Source organism: Microcaecilia unicolor, chromosome 5 (assembly GCF_901765095.1).
Source record: "Microcaecilia unicolor chromosome 5, aMicUni1.1, whole genome shotgun sequence".
NCBI lineage: Eukaryota > Metazoa > Chordata > Amphibia > Gymnophiona > Siphonopidae > Microcaecilia > Microcaecilia unicolor.
In genome coordinates this window covers 347118820-347139857 of record NC_044035.1, presented here as the reverse complement: position 1 = coordinate 347139857, position 21038 = coordinate 347118820, and the positions used below count along the sequence as shown (strand labels likewise).

Here is a 21038-nt window from a genome sequence, read left to right as displayed (position 1 = left end):
GCCCAGATTTGGGCACCTAAATTTGCATGCAGTTCTGAAATGCACATGCAACTTAATTGGCTAATGAGCCATTAATGAGCAATAAATAGCCAGTAACAGCCAATTATTAAAGTTAATTGGCACCGATTAGGATTTACACACTTAGCAATGATATTGTCTGGTGCCCATTTTTCAGCACTTTATAGAATTTGGCCCATAGTTGCTGGTATAGAAATACTAGTCTACACCAGAGTTAATATAGTTTGCTCAGTAATAAAGCTCTTCCACATCCATTGTTCTTGTACATAACGTATTAAACAACTGAAACCCCAAATCTCCCAATAGGGGAATTTGCCATAAATTGACCACCCTCTATCACATTGGGAGTCAGTTCTTATCATCGGTTCCTTAGAAGAAATAAAGAATCAGTACAAAAAAACACCTAACTTATTGGATGGTATCAAAACGCCTCCTTCAACAAGATACTTTGAATGTGAATGTAAATTACACCAGATACAACTATTATGGAACTCTTCGAATTTATTTATTTTAATTACATCCTCACTACTGAATATTATACCTTGTCCTGATATCATTATGTTATGTTTTTACCTATTTATCCATTTCTAACCCTACATGATATTCTTATGCACCTTATTTGAAACAATTCTGAAATTCTTATTTCCGTTAATATGATTGCCATGATATTCTTATGCACCTATCCGTATCTATACTCTGAAATTCTTATTCCATTAATGTGAGTGTCGTTGTAACATATTGTAAGGCACATTGAGCCTGCCAATAGGTGGGAAAATGTGGGATACAAATGCAGCAAATAAATAAATAAAATGTTTTATTATATATTCTAAAGGGTTCTACTACTAAAACTTAAATTAGTGAAAAAGACTGGCTTGCCAGACTGAAAAAATGCCAAAAAGTATTTCAAAAATATCAAAAGCTTGTAACAACCCCCACTTACCTTGGAAGAAAATGCTCCCCTTGACACATTTCGCTACATTCCTTCCAGGGTAGTTGTGGCATGCCTAGCAGACATGGATACTGCCCTGTGTTCCAAGGAACCGATGATAAGAACTAACTCCCAATGTGGAAGAGGGTGGTAAATTTATTGCAAATTTCCCTATCGGGAGATTTGGGCTTTCAGTTGTTTAATACGTTATGTACAAGTACAATGGATGTGGAAGAGCTTTATTACTGAGCAAACTATATTAACGTTGGCATAAGTTGACATTTACACACCAACATTTAGACACCACCACATACTTCATGTCTACGGCAGGTGTAAATTACGCACCTAAACCCAGCACTTTGCATGTGTAACCGATAGTAGTTTATGTGGAGGGGCATAATCGAACGGGGACGACCATCTCTAAGGGCGCCCATCTCTGAGGACGTCTCCATGAAGGGGCGGGGCATCCCATATTATCAAAACAAGATGGGCGTCCATCTTTCGTTTCGATAATATAGTTGGGGACGCCCAAATCTCAACATTTAGGTCAACCTAAGAGATGGTCGACCTAAATGCTGAAATGGTCTACCTTAGAGATGGGTGACCTCGTTTTTTGCCGATAATGGAAATCAAGGATGCCCATCTCAAAAATGACCAAATCCAAGGCATTTGGTCATGGGAGGAGCCAGCATTCTTAGTGCACTGGTCCCCCTGACATGCCAGGACACCAACCGGGCACCCTAGGGGGCACTACAGTGGACTTCAGAAATTGCTCCCAGGTGAATAGCTCCCTTACCTTGGGTGCTGAGCCCCCCAACCCCCCCCCCAAAACCCACTCCCCACAACTATACACCACTACCGTAGCCCTTACAGATGAAGGGGGGCACCTACATGTGGGTACAGTCGGTTTCGGGTGGGTTTTGGAGGGCTCACATTTACCACCACAAGTGTAACAGGTAGGGGGAGACGGGCCTGGGTCTGCCTGCCTGAAGTGCACTGCACCCACTAAAAACTGCTCCAGGGACCTGCATACTGCTATGATGGAGCTGGGTATGACATTAGAGGCTGGAAAAAATGTTTTTTAATTTTTGTTTTTGGGTTGGAGGAGGTTGATGACCACTGGAGGAGTAACGGGAGGTCATCCCCGATTCCCTCCGGTGGACATCTGGTCAGTTCGGGCATCTTTTTGAGACGTGGTCGTGAAAAAAAAGGGACCAAGTAAAGTCGGCGAAATGCTCATTAGGGACGCCGTTCTTTTTTCCATTATCAGCCAAGGACGCCCATCTGTTAAGCACGCCTCCGTCCCACCTTTGGTACACTGCCGACACGCCCCCATGAACTTTGGCTGTCCCTGCAACGGAAAGCAGTAGAGGATGCCCAAAATCGGCTTTCGATTATGCCGATTTGGGCGACCCTGAGAGAAGGACGCCCATCTCCCGATTTGTGTCGGAAGATGGGCGCCCTTCTTTTTCGAAAATGCCCCTGAAAGTGTGTGCTAGAATAGTCAGAACGCCCGTGACCTACCCATACCCCTCCCACATGAGCACCCTCTGGTCAGTTACACCATAGACAATTTATGCATGCGTTCTATAGAATAAGATACAATATTATTGCGCCCAAATCCTTGTATGGGAAATAATAGTCAATCAATGATAACAACGCTGTTTTTCCCACTTAAATTAACAGAACACCGAAAACCTCAACGGTGCACCTCGCCAATGATTTTGCACTGATGCAAGGATTTCTTGCACCCACCTGGTCATCGGCTCTCAAGTGTTTTAATCCAAAGTTATTGGAAACTTCCTTCCACTTTCCCGCTGCATAAACCACTAGCTTATATTAAATATTCTAAATATATTTTTAAATTTTTTAAACTGTATATTGGTTCAACTTATCTTAAAGCAGAGCATTGTCAGGCTGTGGACATGTTGTCCGACATGATCATGTTTCGCCCCCCAGGGCTTTCTCAAGGACTGTCCCTTCAAAATATCAGTTATTGATAATTATTCCCAGCTCAGCTCCTACATATAAAGTCTCCCTGCCAAGATCATGTAGGAACTGAGCTGACGCTATTGATATTTTGAGGGGACGGTCCTTGACGTTTTCGGTGTTCTATAGAATAAGATCATAATTCATGAACGTAACTGCAAATTAGTGCTAGTTAAGGTCAACTATTGATAGTTATTGTCAAATAAGTACTAGTCAAGGACAAATTAAGTTACATGCATAAGTGGTATTTATTCTATAACTATGAGCGTAGTTGTGTGTGTGACGTTTATAGAATTAGAGGGATAATGGATGATGATCGATAAAGACTAAAGTAACCCATTTGGTGTACTCAGTTAAAGGGTGAGTGTTGTAACTGCCACGCCTGGCGGGTTACCTGCCAGTCCTTTCTTTGGGGTTGTCACTCTGTAACTGCCATATTACCAGCCATCAATGGATCCTCCATAAAAAATTAAAAACCGTCTCCTTTAATACCCTTACCGAATATTTCAAAATAATGCTACAGCCAACACAACACAACCCTCTCTACCACTCAACAAGCACAATTGCAAAGTCATAAGCAAAATAGAACACGTCACAGAGCTTAGAGAAGTACATTTTCCCAGCTGCAGAAACAACATACATTTTGAGACTAGGGTCTGCAACATTTAGATGTCATGTGGACCACGGATACGGGGCTGTTACAAAAAAAAGGTCAGACTCAGCAAAGCAGACACTGATTTCATTCACAATGTGCCCCTTCTCTACCGCATTTGCTCTTGGGACTTGGTGCTCCGTGTTCCAGCAATCACTTTGTCACAGGGTGTCTTACAACTTACTACAATATCCCATGTATTCAATAGGGATATTTAGGGAGGAACAGAAATCTATACCATTTGTGATGTACAAACCCTTTGATTACTGGCAAAACGAAGATTGACACAGCTGTTAAGATACAGCATCAAAAGAGCCATATATTGAGGGCCACCGGTTGGTTTGGCGGAAACAAAGTCAAGGTGAAAGTTGTTAATTTGATAGAACACTGCAAGCTATGTGCAAGACGGGCAGGTCAGTATTAACTTGTCAAACATCTCATAAAATGCTGAAAGTTAAAAACTATTCTTCAATACATTCTTCCATCCCCTGTACAACCCCAAAATACCTTCTACTATGTTGTGGCCAGTGGAAATCACGAAGGAATCCTGAAAAATAAATCTGTTTGTCATTTTTCCTTTCAGGATGAGTTAAAGCAAGCACAAACTGGACTTTGAGTACTCTGAGATCAAAGCTATAAACTTACCCCTGCCCTTCGGAATTTGACCCTTTTTGGTTCAAATTATTCCTAAGAGTTACTGGGAAAGAGTTGATAGAGAAAACTCACCTGTGCTGCTGGTCAGTACCCTTAAACTGTCAAACTCCAGCATGGTGAAAGAGGAATCCAGGGTCTCCGTGTAGTCTGGCATGTCCATGTCCATCATGGCTTCGCAAAGCTTCATTATTGCCTATCAGCTGCGGCAGATCAGGCCACGCAGCCTTGCTGTCAATCACTGCAGAGGTTTCCTCCTTAGACAAGCTACCTCAGGCCCTTCAAAGGACACAGCACGGTCAAGGACCCCAGTGCCGAAGGAAGACAGAAGCAAAAAAAGAGACCTCGCTGTCTCTCCCAACCACCTACAGTGCTGACGGGTCTCTATCATATTGTGATTATACAATGCAGATAAGACTTGGACTAAATTAGCATGGGTTGCATTCCCCCCCCCACCCCCCCCCCCCCCCCCTCCTCCCATGCCATGCAATATTGCTTATTGCAGTCCTGTGTAAACAAAATAAAATCCTTCAGTATCTCAGGGAACCTTTACAGGCTGAGCTGTGCTCACAAACTAAAGTGAAGGAGCAGGTTAAACAGTACTAATGCCATTTTTGTAGGCAGAAGGGGAAATGCAACTTCATGTTTAAATAGTTATCTGCAGGTTAAGCAGAAATCAATGAGTTTTACCATCAACAACTGTGTCATATCACTCAGAGCAAGCAAAGTGCTGGAAATTTCAGCAATACCTTTCTAGAGCTCTCCCGCTTTCTTACAAGCACCATGTTTGCTGTCTAGAAACCCCCTCTTTCTTTCCTTCCATTCTCTCATCATTGCTTTCCCTCTGTTTTCTGACCCCTCTCATTCTCTCTTCCTCTGTCATACACTAGAAGGACAATGCTGCAGAAGGTGTATCTTCTCAGGCACCATCATTGGTTAAATGTGTGCTTATATGTTTTTATGTGTGAGCACTTACCCCAGCTATAGAGCTGATGTAAATGTCCATGCCTAGAATGGAGAAGTATACAAAGAGATCACAGTTTGGTATAATGTATGTGTGTAAGTGTGGGTAAGGCACACTTGCACACATGCAAAAACTGGAAGGGTATTATGGGATCCTCCCTTTGAGGCATGCCACAACTACCCTATGTTTACATGGCCAGGGCATAGCAATGGGGAGTAATCCTAACCGGAGCTGTTCACTGGATTCCGTCCTTGGACCTGTCTTTGACACCTATTGGGCCCCATCTTTCGACACAAACGGGAAGATGGACGTCCTCACAGAAACGTACAAGTCGGTATAATCGAAAGCCGATTTTGGACATCCCCAACTGTACTCCGTCACAGGGACGGCCAAAAGTTCATGGGGGCATGTCGAAGGCGTAGCAAAGAAATAGCGAAGGTGGGACTTGGGCGTGCCTAACACTTGGACGTCCTTGACCCATAATGGAAAAAAAGAAGGACGTCCCTGACGAGCACTTGGTCGTTTTCACCTGGACCTGTTTTTCTTACGACTAAGGCACAAAAAGGTGCCCGAAATGACCAGATGACCACCGGAGAGAATCGGGGATCACCTCCCGTTACTCCCCCAGTGGCCACCAACCCTCTCCCACCTTCAAAAAACATCTTTCAAAATATTTTGTGCCAGCCTCAGATGTCATACTCAGGTCTGTGACAGCAGTATGCAGGTCCCTGGAGCAGTTTTAGTGGGTGCAGTGTACTTCAGACAGGCGGACCCAGCCCCATCCCCCCCCCCCCACCTGTTACGTTTGGGTATGAGGCCGGAGGTGCTCAGCAAAACACTGAGTGCTGCCAACTGAATAATGAAACCTATATGTTTTGTTAAATATGAAGGTAAAACATTTGTTTTTCTTGATCCTGACCATTTTAAGAAATTTCTAGAGGCAAGAAAACCCCCATTTCCTATTTTGGTCTCTACACCATCCTTCTAGATGGAATAATAATGTGTCTTGAGAAAGTTTATAGCTGGCCATAATCTTAAGAGATTACTTGATTTTATTAAGATGCACTAATGGATTTAGTGCATGCTAATGATAAGACAGCCATTATATTCCTATTGGCAACTTATCATTTAGCGCATTCTAATCGTTAGCGTGTGCCAGGGGCGTAGCTACGTGGGGCCACGGGGTCATGGGCCCCACGTAGATTTGGCCCTGCCCCCCCCCCCCCCGCCGATGGGTACCTTTGCTGGCGGAGGTCCACAACCCCCGCCAGCCGAAGTCCTCTTCTCCGGCGCAGCCGCGTCGCTGATCTGCAAGGGCAGGCTTCTTTTTCTGTGAGTCTGACGGCAGGCGAAATACCACCGAGCGCATTTAAATTATGAACCCAGTATGGCTATTGTATGTTTTTTATTTATTTGTTGCATTTGTACCTCACATTTTCCCACCTATTTGAAGGCTCAATGTGGCTTACATAGTACCGTCAAAGGCGTTTGCCCAGTCGGTGGATAACAAATACGAAGTTGTATTGTGAACGTATGAGGTATAAGTGGAGGGTCGGAATGGATGAAGATTGCGTGATGTCCATGTCGTGTTTACTACTTTGTAGCTTCATTATGTGCCCCCTAGTCCTAGTATTTTTGGAAAGAGTAAACAAGCGATTCACATCTACCCATTCCACTCCACCCATTATTTTATAAACCTCTATCATATCTCCCCTCAGTCGTCTTTTCTCCAAGCTGAAGAGCCCTAGACGCTTTAGGAAAGTTGTCCCATCTCCTTTATCATTTGTTACCCTTCTCCGTACCTTTTCTAATTCCACTATATCTTTTTTGAGATGCGGCATTCATAATGCAGAGGACTATGACTTGCCTCGGGATTGGTAGCATGGAATGTTGCTACTCCTTGAGATTCTAATATGAGGAACTCAATGCAACTTAATCAATATTTCAGTTGGCGGGGGCTGTATCATACCATCTAATTAATTCAAAACATGCCCAGCACCTTCAACTCTCATGACAATGTAACATCCTCCCTTATATCCTTTCAAAATCACTGCATATACACATCCAATCTTTTCTTCATTTTTTTCATTTTGAATAGATTTAATTTGGTTAAAGGACCTCAGCAGCACAATGAGTGCGGAGGTGATTCATTTGTCACGAGACCCGATTGCTCTCAACTCTTGACATGCCATTGGCTCTTCATGGGTCCTCTCATAATTCAATATTATTTATTCATTCTTAAATAAAGTATTTACTCATTTAAAACGATTGAATTATTTAGAACTTAGCTTTTAGCAGTTGTTAGAAGTTAACAGGACCTCTGGCCAACATGCGACATGTTTCACAGAAGCTGCGTAAGGGTCAGGTCCACTAAAAGTAAGCAAAGATAACCAATATTACAAAAATGGCAATGTTACAATATTAGATACTCTATCAACCCATATATATTGACCCTTTGGATGTTATAGTTGATCGTGATGATGCTTTAATCAAAGCCAATAGCAAGGAACACCTTATTACACTTTACTAGACTGGATGGGTCATATGGCCTTTGTCTGCCGTCATGTTTCTATGTTTCTATTCATTGGCCCTGCAAAGAGACTCCAACAAAATCAGTTAGGCCCAAGACTAGAGCAGGTTGAATTGCAGCACATCAAAGTTGTAATCTTCTCATCTTATCTTTTATATAACCTCTGGTAAAATAATTTAATATTGAATAGACTTACTTTAGAAAACATGGCCACAAACATTGCAAAATAGCAACTCGAAAAGATAAGATCTCAAGATTTTATTTTGTTATCCTTGGACTATGCTCTAAGTCTTCCAATAATGCCAAGCTCAGCTAGACTGTGACCTGATTAGTAACCCTTGCCGTCATTAGACAATATTAAATATTATTAATCTGTCCTGAACTAGTGGGTACAATCGTTACTGTGGGTACAATGTTTTGCCAACAGTATATCAGAAGGCAGATATGACCTTGAAGCTTGCTCATTAGAGGAGATCATTCTACTACTGGTCTCCAAATATGGTCCTTGAGACCACAAAGTAGTCTGATTTTTAGAATTTCCAATATGAATATGCATGATATATTTGCATACCCTGCTTCCAATGTACACAGATATATCTCATGCGTATTCAGTCTGAAAATCCTGAAAACCAGAACGCTTTCTGACTCTTGAAGCCTGGATTTATGGACTCCTGTAGCAATTAATCTGATATACTATACTGCCCACAGGAGCCAACGTTTCAAAATTATTGGGGGTGCTAAGCCCAGTGGAAATAACCCCTCCCTGGACACATTCAATGAATATTCTCTATATTGGGGGTGCTCAAGCACCCACAGCACCCACAGAGTCGGCTCCTATGATACTGCCTGTGATACAGTGGCATAGCCAAGGGTGGGCCTAGGCCCGCCTGCTTTGAGCTCAGGCCCACCCAGTAGTAGTGTGGTTGGCAGGGCTTCCCAAGCCCCACCAGCTGAAAACTTCCAACAACTGTCCCTCCTGCATACCTTGTAAATAGCAGATGGCATGCAGGTGAGACAAGGAGAGACCAAATCACCTGTGGGCCAGGGAGGGGTTCTTCTGCCCACCCATCTTGGGTCCAGGCCCACTCAAAGTTGGGTGTCTGGCTACGCCCCTGCTGTGATGACCCACTGTGTTAACTCTATGTAAAGGGGGGTGTCCCTGTTGTGGAGTGATCCATCAACAGATTTACACCCCAGCAGTGGTATAGCCAAGGGTGGGCCTAGGTGGGCCCCGGCCCACCCACTTTGGGCTCAGGCCCATCCAGTAGCAGTACACCTATGATATGGCTGGCAGGCATTCTTCCCAAGCCCCACCAGCTGAAAACTTCCAACAACTGACCCTCCTGCATACCTTGTAAATAAATCTTCACCTGCAACAAGTAGTGACTGATACATGCTGAAGGGCCAACATGAGCAGTGTGTATTAGTTGCTGCTCGCTGCCTGTGAAAATCTATTTAAAAGGTATGCAGGGGGGGATGTTTGAGAGACCATCCACCTTATAATCGAAAGAGAAAAACGCCTAGATTTTGACCTAAATCGGGAGATAGACATTTATCTCACAAAAACGAATAAATCGGTATAATCGAAAGCCGATTTTGGACGTTTTCAACTGCACTCCGTCGCGGATGCGGACAAAGTTGATGGGGGTGTGGCGAAGGTGGAACTGGGGCATGGTTATCGGCCGAGGAGAGATGTACGCGTTAGGGCGATAATCGAAAAAATAAAGGCGTTTTTAGCGAACATTTGGGCCACTTTTGTTGGACCCTTTTTTCACACGAACAGGTCCCAAAAAAGTGCTCTAAATGACCAGATGACCATCGGAGGGAATCGGGGATGACCTCCCCTGACTCCCCCAGTGGTCTGTAACCCCCTCCCACCACAAAAAAATGATGTTTCACAACTTTTTATTTTCACCCTCAAATGTCATACCCACCTCCCTGGCAGCAGTATGCAGGTCCCTGAAGCAGTTGTTAGGGGGTGCAGTGGACTTCAGACAGGTGGACCCAGGCCCATCCCCCCCTACCTGTTACAATTGTGCTGCTTAATGCTTATTAGTCGTCCAACCCCCCCAAACCCACTGTACCCACATGTAGGTGCCCCCCTTCACCCCTTAGGGCTATAGTAATGGTGTAGACTTGTGGACAGTGGGTTGTGAGGGGGATTTGGGGGGCTCAACACACAAGGGAAGGGTGCTATGCACCTGGGAGCTCTTTTACCTTTTTTTTGGTTTTTGTAAAAGTGCACCCTAGGGTGCCCGGTTGGTGTCCTGGCATGTGAGGGGGACCAGTGCACTACGAATCCTGGCCCCTCCCATGAACAAATGCCTTGGATTTATTCGTTTTTGAGCTGGGCGCTTTCATTTTCCATTATCACTGAAAAACAAAAACGCCCAGCTCACAAATTGTCGAATAAAACATGGACGTCTATTTTTTTCGAAAATACGGTTCGGTCCGCCCCTTCAAGGACCCGTTCTCGGAGATAAACGCCCATGGAGATAGACGTTTTCATTCAATTATGCCCCTCCACATGGTATACAGGCGAGAGAGGGAGAGACCAAATCACTTGTGGGACAAGGCGGAGTTCTTCTGTCCACCCATCTTGGGCCCAGGCCCACCCAAAATTGGGTGTCTGGCTACGCCCCTGCACCCCAGGAACCCCACAGAAAACTTACTTCTTTGCAGTTCACTTTCAGCACCTGCACTCATGCAAGGGAGCAGGTTCTCGCTGGAGAAGAAGGGATTTCCCTTCAATGTCCTGGTGTAGACGTTCCTTTCGAGCAATGGCTCAGAGACAGATATGGGTACTCTAACCATGCAAAACAATTACTGCTTTGAGGTAATCTTTCTGTAAATTTATTGTTGTTTATTTATTTAAAACACATTATAACCCACCCATTCATCTAAAGTTCTAGGTGTGGTACAAAAAGATAAATAACTTCCATATAAACCTAAAAGCATACGCATTATCAGACAGTGACAAATGTCATTTCATAATTCAAACACACATGTTAGAAAGACTAAGGAGGCTAGGGCTTTTCAGCTTGGAGATGAGACGGCTGAGGGGAGACATGATAGAGGTATATAAAATAATGAGTGGAGTGGAACAGGTGGATGTGAAGCGTCTGTTCACGCTTTCCAAAAATACTAGGACTAGGGGGCATGCGATTAAACTACAGTGTAGTAAATTTAAAACAAATAGGAGAAAATTTTTCTTCACCCAACGCGTAATTAAACTCTGGAATTCGTTGCTGGAGAACGTGGTGAAGGAGGTTAGCTTGGCAGAGTTTAAAAAGGGGTTAGATGGTTTCCTAAAGGACAAGTCCATAGACCACTACTAAATGGACTTGGGAAAAATTCACAATTTCGGGAATAACATGTATAGAATGTTTGTACGTTTGGGAAGCTTGCCAGGTGCACTTGACCTGGATTGGCCGCTGTCGGGGACAGGATGCTGGGCTCGATGGACCTTTGGTCTTTTCTCAGTATGGCATTACTTATGTACTTATGTAGGATATAACTGGATAGGAAGGATCCTACTCAGTTAAATTCTAAAACTATGGGATCTAGCTGTAATATTCAGTGACACTTAACTGGATAGTGCTGAATATTATCACAGACTCCCAAACACTAGTTCCGGGATGGTCCATGGGTAGAGTCAGGCAACACCAAGTCTTACCCAGTTAACGGCGATATTCAGGCTGCTAACTGGGTAAGTGTTCGGATAAACTTAGGCCAGCACCGATCTGAATATCTGCCGGCAACTATATAAGTCCCGGCCAGTCCCCGGAATCCAGGTATGCTTTGGCACTGAATTTCCAGGTATGCAAGACGCTCAGTGGCTGGTGTTTTTCAAAAATGACTGCAGCAGGCTAAGGAGCAGGGGGAGGGGAAAGTTCTTAGGGGCCCTTTTACTAAGCCGTGTAGGTGCCTAAACGTGCCCAACACTCATCAATTTGGAGTTACCGCTTGGCTACCGCATGGCCCTTACGGTAATTTCATTTTTGACATGCATCCACTGCACGCGCCGGAAAATAATTTTTATTTTCTGGTGCACGACAAAAACCAGGCGGTAATCGTCATTCTACTCACGTAGATGAGTACTGCACGGTTAACGCGTGAGACCTTACCTGTAAGTCAATGGCTGGCAGTAAGGTTTCAGACCCAAAATGGACACGCGCCAATTCTAATTTTGTCGCATGTCCATTTTAGGCAAAAATTTTAAAATGGCCTTTTTTACAGGCAGGCTGAAAAAATGGATCTGTGCGCACCCAAAACACGCGCCTACACTAGCACAGTCCATTGTTTTGGCGCACCTTAGTAAAAGGACCCCTTAGCTTCTTCAAGTCAACACTCATATCACTAGGAGGAACATTCCATAAATCAGGCACAAACATGGAAAATGCCCTGGTGCATTACTTGATTCCTGGGCTTTTTCAAATGAAAGGACCACTGATGCATTCTGTAGACCCAATCTAATCAGCTGACCTGGTGCATGCATACAATATATATAAGCATATATAAGGGGGAACAAAAAGCAGGGAGGAGAATCCTCACGCAAATAAAAAGCAATGTACACAAAAAGTGAGGACGAGTTGAGGAGGAAATCCGAACAAATCTTTTTAGGTTGTCACTCGATAAAAAACCAAGGAAAACATGGCTTTAGGACTTCCTTAGAACACAAAAATAGTGAAGTCAGCTGTGGAGCGCCTCAACGGCAATACACATAAATACACACACAAAAAAAAGAGTGACCTAAAAAGATTTGTTTGACCCCTGATGCAGGCTTTGATGCCGAAACACGGCCGCGTCGGGTCGTCATTTTATTACTAATAAAGTTTTTTTGGATTTCCTCCTCAAGCCGTCCTCACTTTTTGTGTACATTACAATAAACATAACCTATGAATCATTTAAAAACCCTTAGCAAAATCTTGTACTTAATGCAAAATTCCAACGGGCGATCAGTGAAGCTGTACAAAGCATGGTGTAATCTGATTAAATTTAGATCTGCCTAATGTACCCCTTGCGGCTGAATTTAAGACCATTTGCAATGCCTTGAGGGTCTCATTTTACAATCCAGCAAATACAATGTTCCCATAACCAAGACATTGATAAGAGAATGGTGATAACAGAATGAAGATAACAGAAAAGAGATAACAGAAAGGACAAATTACACATGATGAGCAAGTGTCTCTGTGAAATAGAAATATGGATATTAGAAAAGAAACTGAAATTGAACTGAGCAAAAATGGAGGTATTATGGATGAGACGAGATGGTGTAGCATGAGAGACCACCATTAGGATTAGGATTAGGAACTGGTTGACAGACAGAAACCAGAGGGTGGTGGTAAATGGAGTTCGCTCGGAGGAGGGAAAGGTGAGTAGTGGAGTGCCTCAGGGATCAGTGCTGGGACCGATTCTGTTCAATATATTTGTGAGTGACATTGCCGAAGGGTTAGAAGGTAAAGTTTGCCTTTTTGCGGACGATACTAAGATTTGTAACAGAGTGGACACCGGGGAGGGAGTGGAAAACATGAAAAAGGATCAGCGGAAACTAGAAGAATGGTCTAAGGTTTGGCAATTAAAATTCAATGCGAAGAAATGCAAAGTGATGCACTTAGGGAGTAGAAACCCAAGAGAGACTTATGTGTTAGGCGGTGAGAGTCTGATAGGTACTGAGGGGGAGAGGGATCTTGAGGTGATAGTATCTGAGGACCTGAAGGCGACGAAACAGTGTGACAAGGCGGTGGCCGTAGCCAGAAGGTTGCTAGGCTGTATAGAGAGAGGTGTGACCAGCAGAAGAAAGGAGGTGTTGATGCCCCTGTATAAGTCATTGGTGAGGCCCCACCTGGAGTATTGTGTTCAGTTCTGGAGGCCGTACCTTGCTAAGGATGTAAAAAAAATGGAAGCGGTGCAAAGAAAAGCTACGAGAATGGTATGGGATTTGCGTTACAAGACATATGAGGAGAGACTTGCAGACCTGAACATGTATACCCTGGAGGAAAGGAGAAACAGGGGTGATATGATACAGACATTCAAATATTTGAAAGGTATTAATCTGCAAACGAACCTTTTCTGGAGATGGGAGGGCAGTAGAACGAGAGGACATGATATGAGAGTGAAGGGGGGGGGGCAGACTCAAGAAAAATGTCAGGAAGTATTTTTTCACGGAGAAAGTGGTAGATACTTGGAATACTCTCCCGCGGGAGGTGGTGGAGAGGAAAATGGTAGTGGAATTCAAGCATGCGTGGGATAAACATAAAGGAATCCTGTGCAGAAGGAATGGATCCTCAGAAGCTTAGCCGAGATTGGGAGGCGGGGCTGGTGTTTGGGTGGTGGGGCTAGTTCTGGGCAAGACTTCTACGGTCTGTGTCCTGAAAATGGGGCTAGTTCTGGGCAAGACTTCTACAGTCTGTGTCCTGAAAATGGCAGATACAAATCAAGGTAAGGTATACACAAGAAGTAGCACATATGAGTTTATCTTGTTGGGCAGACTAGATGGACCGTGCAGGTCTTTTTCTGCCGTCATCTACTATGTTACTATGTTATTATCCATTAGAGATCATTAGCTGGAATCAAAAGATCTGGTAGCTAACCTAGCAATAAAGATCAACAGTGGGGTTGGTGTTGGCTGAACAGATGTCAAATGTGACACATAGTTGTTCTTTTCAGATAAGAAGGTTGAAGTAATTAGGCCCATTGTTTGAGATGAAGAGTTTTGTATCTATTGTATAGTCAACTATATCTTCCATCTGCCTTCTCGGCATAATTATAGACTCAATAGCTTGCAAAGTTTTCACTCCTTTCCTCTCGCCAACAGCTGGCATGAATCCTTTGATGGGGAAAGGAATCGACCACGTCAAAGCCGAAAAAGTGAATTTGCTCCTCCTCTACATACAAATGACTCTGGAGACGTGAATGCTGTTCCAAGTCATGAGAACATAAGATTAGCCATAACGAGTCGGACCAAAGGTCCATCAAGTCCAGTATCCTGTTTCCAAAATGGCCAATCCAGGTCACAAGTACCTGGCAGGATTCCCCAAAATAGCGAGATTCCATGCTACTTAGACATCAGTAGTACAAAAAAAAAAGTGACAACCTAAAAAGATTTGTTTGACCCCCTGATGCAGGCTTTGATGCCGAAATACGGCCGTGTCGGGTCGTCGGTGGTGGATGCTTGGAATGCCCTTCCACGGGAGGTGGTGGAGAAGAAAACGGTAACGGAATGCAAACATGCCTGGGATAAACATAAAGGAATCCTGCTCAGAAGGAAGGGATCCCCAGAAGCTTAGCCGGTGGTGGGAGGTGGGGCTGGTGGTTGGGAGATGGGGATAGTGCTGGGCAGACTTATACGGTCTGTGCCAGAGCTGGTGGTAGGAAGCGGGGCTGGTGGTTGGGAGACGGGGATAGTGCTGGGCAGACTTATACGGTCTGTGCCCTGAAAAAGATAGGTACAAATCAAGGTTAAGGTATACACAAAAAATGGCACATGTGAGTTTATCTTGTTGGGAAGACTGGGTGGACCGTGCAGGTCTTTTTCTGCCGTCATCTACTATATTACCACGTTAGCCTCTGGGTAAGCAGTGGATTTCCCCATGTGAGCCTCCACAATGTTTATGGACTTTTCCTCTCCAGTAATTTTTCCAAAACATTTTAAAATCCAGATACATTAATTGCTTTCACCAATTCATTTGCCAATAAATTCCAGAGCTTAATTATGCAGTTATTAAGTAACTTCATGGCAGCTGTATGAAAGAGCAAAAAAAAAGCACGATTTGCATTTATCAGTTTCATGCCACTCAGGATTAGACTGAATAAGCATGAGATATATTTGTGTACATTGGAAGCAGGGTATGCAAATATATCATGCATATTCATATTGGAAATTCTAAAAATCAGACTGCTTTGTGGTCTCAAGGACCATATTTGGAGACCAGTAGTAGAATGACCTCCGCTAATTGAGCAAGCTTCAAGGTCGTATCTGCCTTCTGATATACTCTTGGCAAAACATTGTACCCACTAGTTCAGTACAGATTAATGACATTTAAGCTACAAAGTACTAAATTTAATACGAATCAGAGAAACATTTTCTCCACTCAATGTATAATTAAACTCTGGAATTCGTTGCTGGAGAATGTGGTAAAGCAATTAGCTTAGCGGGGTTTAGAAAGGGTGTGGATGGCTTCCTAAAGGAAAAGTCCATAGACCATTATTAAATTGACTTGGGGAGAATCCACTATTTCTGGGATTAGCAGTATAGAATGTTTTGTACTTTTTTGGGATCTTGCCAGGTATTTGTGACCTGGATTGGCCACTGTTGGAAACAGGATGCTGGGCTCGATGGACCTTTGGTCTGTCCCAGTATGGCAATACTTTTGTACTTATGTACTTGGGATTCTAAATGGAATGTTACTACTCTTTGGGGTTCTAGATGGAATCTTGTTACACTTTAGGATTCTAGACTCTTGCTATTGTTTGCAGTTCTACTTGGAATGTTGCTACTCTTTGGGATCTTGCCAGGTATTTGCGATCTGGATTGGCCACTGTTGGAAACAGGATGCTGGGCTCGATGGACCTTTGGTCTGTCCCAGTATGGCAATACTTTTGTACTTATGTACTTGGGATTCTAAATGGAATGTTACTACTCTTTGGGGTTCTAGATGGAATCTTGTTACACTTTAGGATTCTAGACTCTTGCTATTGTTAGCAGTTCTACTTGGAATGTTGCTACTCTTTGGGATCTTGCCGGGTATTTGTGACCTGGATTGGCCACTGTTGGAAACAGGATGCTGGGCTCGATGGACCTTTGGTCTGTCCCAGTGTGGCAACACTTATGTACTTAGGGCTGAGAGAAAGAGAGAGAGAGCGTGGGGGAGCAGAATTTGCTTTAGTTATATGTGAAGCTTTGAGTGCATCTACCTGGCTGGGCTGACCTCATCGCTGGAGTGGATCCCCCCCTTCCCCCCATACCTCCCACTTGTCCAGGGCACTGGCTGCTTTGTCTGGCATCTCTTCTAGTTCTCACAATGAAGCTATTTTTCTAAAGTGGCCCCTGGTTAAGAAATGTCAAGATCTCTGATCTGATTTATTCCCAGGGTACTGAGGGATTGATAGCCTTTTCTTTTTATGTGTTTGTCAACCACCACTGCCAACCTTGAAAAGGTAATGTAAATTTTTTTAATTAAATTACGGCAGAGAAATCCAATGGGCCTCAAAGTGAAGCTCCGCTTTGACTCCGGTGGGATTGACTGCGGTTTGGTTTTCAAGTGCAAGGATCCTTGTGTCTCACGTATAGAAGTCAAACTACTAGCCCTGTGAACTAGGAAACCAACCCGACCAGTGCTTCTCAGGTCCTACCCCTCCCTTCTGCTGCGTAAATATCATAAACCTTTTAGCCAGTCATTTTCTTGCACTGATAAATTGCTAATCAGCATCACTGTGTGTTTTCCACCTTTCCTGTAATGTCATGTGGTAAACACAAAGGGTGGGAACTTCACTCAAACACGATCAGTGTCATTCCTGGATAATCCATCAGGGATGGATTGATTCTGCCTGTTTATGAGGAAGGTTCTACACACAAATCCCGCTCAGGCAGCCTGATTATGATATTCCGTAAGCTTTCGATTCAGTCTGAGAAGAGCTAAGTACTGACGTGTACACAGGATAATGTCTACAGAAATGGGCTCCTCATCCACCTCCCCCCCCCCCCAGCAGAGAATTTCTACCTGTTTCCAAACCATTTTGGAATTCTCTCCATGATGCATGAATGCTGTCCGTGTCACAGCTGGAAACAGTGTAGACATGAAGTTGTAAACTCACTGGGGACAAATGAAGAGGGATTTTAAAGTATCTGATCCGTAACGGCTGATATATTTTTGATATTCATCTGTTTCACTATTTCCGGACTAAATAAGTTCTTTATTAGTGTCTAATAACAGCAGGGCTTTTTTTGAGGGGGTACTTGGGGGGTACTGAGTACCGGCACCTTTTCCATTGTCTGCCAAAACTGACCCATGGTCCCCAAGTTTTAATGAAAGAGTTCAGGCTCTACACACCAATTCTGCCTTGTCATAGATTCTGTGACTGGTTGCAGGGGGCCTGGCTATTGTGGGATGGGTCCCTCAGTGATCACCCCACCCCTGAAGGGTGGCCTGGCATTTGAGTACCGGCACCTTTTTCGCTATTAGATTGTAAGCTCTTAGAGCAGGGACTTAGAGCAGGGACTGTCTCTCTTTGTTAAATTGTACAGCGCTGCGTAACCCTAGTAGCGCTCTAGAAATGTTAAGTAGTAGTAATAGTAGTAGTAGAAAAAACGCACTGAGTAACAGCAATGCTTTTTCAGGGTCCTGCATCCTGAATAAGGAGGAGGAGCCTAGGGGTCACAGCAGCAGGGCTGCAAGCTCACTGATGCTCTCTCTGACCTTGGACAAGTCACTTAGGGCCAGATTCTGTATATGGCATCCAAAATGTAGGTGCGTTGAAATAACACGCCTAGCACTATTCTATAAACCATGTCTACAGTAAGACAGGGTTTATAGAATAGCACATAGGCTGGGGGAACGTGCTTACGTTTAGGAGGGGCCATATATGCCACTTGAGCTGATCCTGGAGGGAGGTGCAAAGCTGATGGTTTGCTTAGGGCATCAGATACACTGATCTTGATAATTTACAGATTTCTGGACTAAAGGATTTCACAAGATTATCAGAGTAGCAGCTATACTATACTTTACTAGAGGCTTGTATCCTGCCAAATCCCTTTAAAAAAAGGTGTGAGGCAGGTAACAAGGAAATTCCAGCATAACAACATATAGGACCCGACGATCAATTCCCCCTCCCTCCTCTGGGCACCACCTCAAAATGGCAGCGTCCTGCCCTATCTGGCGCATTGTGTTTGGCGGGGAGTGAGGTTACATGCTGGGGGATGAGGGGTCCAGGAGTCCACTGGACCCCACAGGACTGACAGTGACAGCCCGGGCTGCCTTGCACGGACGGGGGTTGGGAGAGGGAGTAAGGAAAAGCGCCTTAACCCTAATGCCAGCTCCAAACTTGTGTAGGGTTAAGGCGCTATTCTACCCTTAGGATCAGAGCCTTTGCTCTGATCATATGGGCGAAATACTACCAAGCTCATTTAAATTATAATCCATTGGTCTAACCCAGTATGGCTATTGTATGTTCATAATGTAGAGGACTATTACTTGCCCAGGGATTGGTAGCATGGAATGTTGCTACTCTTTGAGATTCTGCATGGAATCTCGTCACTCTTTAGGGTTCCAGAATCTTGCTATTCTTTGGGGTTCTAAATGGAATGTTGCTACTCTTTGAGATTCTGCATGGAATCTTGTCACTCTTTAGGATTCCAGAATCTTGCTACTATTTGGGTTTCTGCCAGGTAGTTGTGACCTGGATTGTCCACTGTTGGAAGCAGGATACTGGGCTAGATGGACCATTGGTCTGACCCAGTATGGCTATTCTTACGTTACCTGCCTTTGTCCAACAATTCCTCCAGCTGATATGCACATAACTATGAGTCACACCTAGACACTGCCTATGTGCATACCTGCCTGTAATGCTAATGATGTACATATGTAAGTGGTGTGTACCTGTTAGCATATACATCATAGAAATACCCTCAATATGACATGCAATTATGAACTGTCTGATTAGCCCACTTTAGCAAACATGCCCCAAGTTAGGAGCCTTAACTCTTTAAAAACTGATCTTTAAGTGGAGGAGTGGCCTAGTGGTTAGAGTGGTGGACTTTGGTTCTGGGGAACTAGGTTCAATTCCCACTGCAGGCACAGGCAGCTCTTTGTGACTCTGGGCAAGTCACTTAACCCTCCACTGCCCCAGGTACAAATAAGTACCTGAATATACTATGCAAACCCCACAGAAAGGCAGCATATCAAGTCCCATTCCCTTTTCCCTATTGGAGATTCTAGACGGAATGTTGCTACTATTGAGATTCTGTAGCTACTATGAAACCGTTCTGCTCATTGCAGTGGTAGGTTGGGCAGCTTGGATGGACCGTTCAGGTCTCTTTATCTGCCGTCATTTACTATGTTACTATATGTAGGTCCAGATCCAGGGGCCATACACCAGATCTTCAAGAACCCTGTGATCATGGGCTCTGAATCTGAGCACTGGGTGTCACCCTTAAGCATGATTCCTTCATTCTAAGAATGCTGACTCCAGATCATCTTCAACCCCAATGGACTAAAGGAACGGAGTAAAGTGGGGACACTCTACATGGCAGTGTGCTCAGTGCCACCACTGAGCTACCAACATTAGAATATGTGTCCACCAAAGTTTTTGCTAGTTGGTGGGACAGGGCAATGGGGCTTGATAAATGATGAAACATATAAACAAAAAGAGAACACATCTACTATAATAAAACTCACCCTCAACGTTCTGAGGACACTGATGTCAGTGAAGCCAAGCCCTGACTTCCTTCAAAAAGGTTCGAAGGTTCGTGGTGGTGAAGCCACCAAAATCGCTCTGAGCCCCGCCCTCGAGGGCGGAGCAATGGCAGAACAACGAAGGGGTTGGCCAGGGAGGGAGGCAGGGAGACGGGGGGGGGGGTGGGAAATCGCTCCGGGCCCCGCCCTCGCATCAAACATCATGACGTTGGGGGCGGAGCAATGGCAGAACAACGAAGGGGTTGGCAGGGAGGGAGGCAGGGAGACGGGGGGGGGGGAATCGCTCCAGGCCCCGCCCTCACATCAAACGTCATGACGTTGGGGGCGGAGCAATGGCACAACAATGAAGGGGTTGGCCAGGGAGGGAGGGGGTGTTGGGGACAAAAACCTTGCTAGCGCCCGTTTCATTTGCTCTGAAACGGGCCTCTTTTACTAGTTTTTTCATAAAACGAAATCAGTCTTAAGCTTGTAACATTAGACCACCGTTAAAGAGAGACAGACTGGGCAATATTGGAGGTATAATCTGCAGCATATTAAAACAAACAAAACTTTGATCCCAGTTCGAAATTTGCTTATTAATTTTTTTCACATAGTAGGAATTGGTTGTGTTGGAGGAGGAGAGTGTGTGTGGGGTGTTCTGGGTAGGTTTCTAAGAGTATATATGTCTGGTATGTGTGTAGGGATGTTTGGAAGGGAGAGGGATAAGGCGGTGGGAGTGTGGAGGGAGTGAAAGCATGTTGTACAATGAGAACGAATGTGGGATACGGGTGGGAGTGTGGGTGTATGAGGTTATGCGTGGGGAATGAGGGATACAGGAGGAATATGTGGAAAGGTGTGTGAGGTTGCTTTAACAAGGCATTTCCCTCCTCTACACTTCATGGAGTGAAGGAGTG

The 21038-nt window shown here is 44.3% G+C and overlaps 1 protein-coding gene across 2 annotated transcripts in view; it reads right to left on the bottom strand.

The window, feature by feature from the left end:
- Nucleotides 1–4648, bottom strand: part of LOC115470917 (hepatocyte nuclear factor 4-beta-like) — a 112327-nt gene extending 107679 nt beyond the window's left edge. Inside the window, exon 1 of one of the 2 annotated variants that reach the window (XM_030204536.1) lies at nucleotides 4314–4648. In XM_030204536.1, coding sequence (XP_030060396.1) covers nucleotides 4314–4428 — 115 coding nt within the window. In that variant the 5' untranslated portion in view covers nucleotides 4429–4648. Of the gene's footprint in view, nucleotides 1–4094; nucleotides 4171–4313 lie in introns of those variants that run through there. The other variant, XM_030204537.1, reaches the window with a different exon arrangement.
- Nucleotides 4649–21038: the final 16390 nt, after the last annotated feature.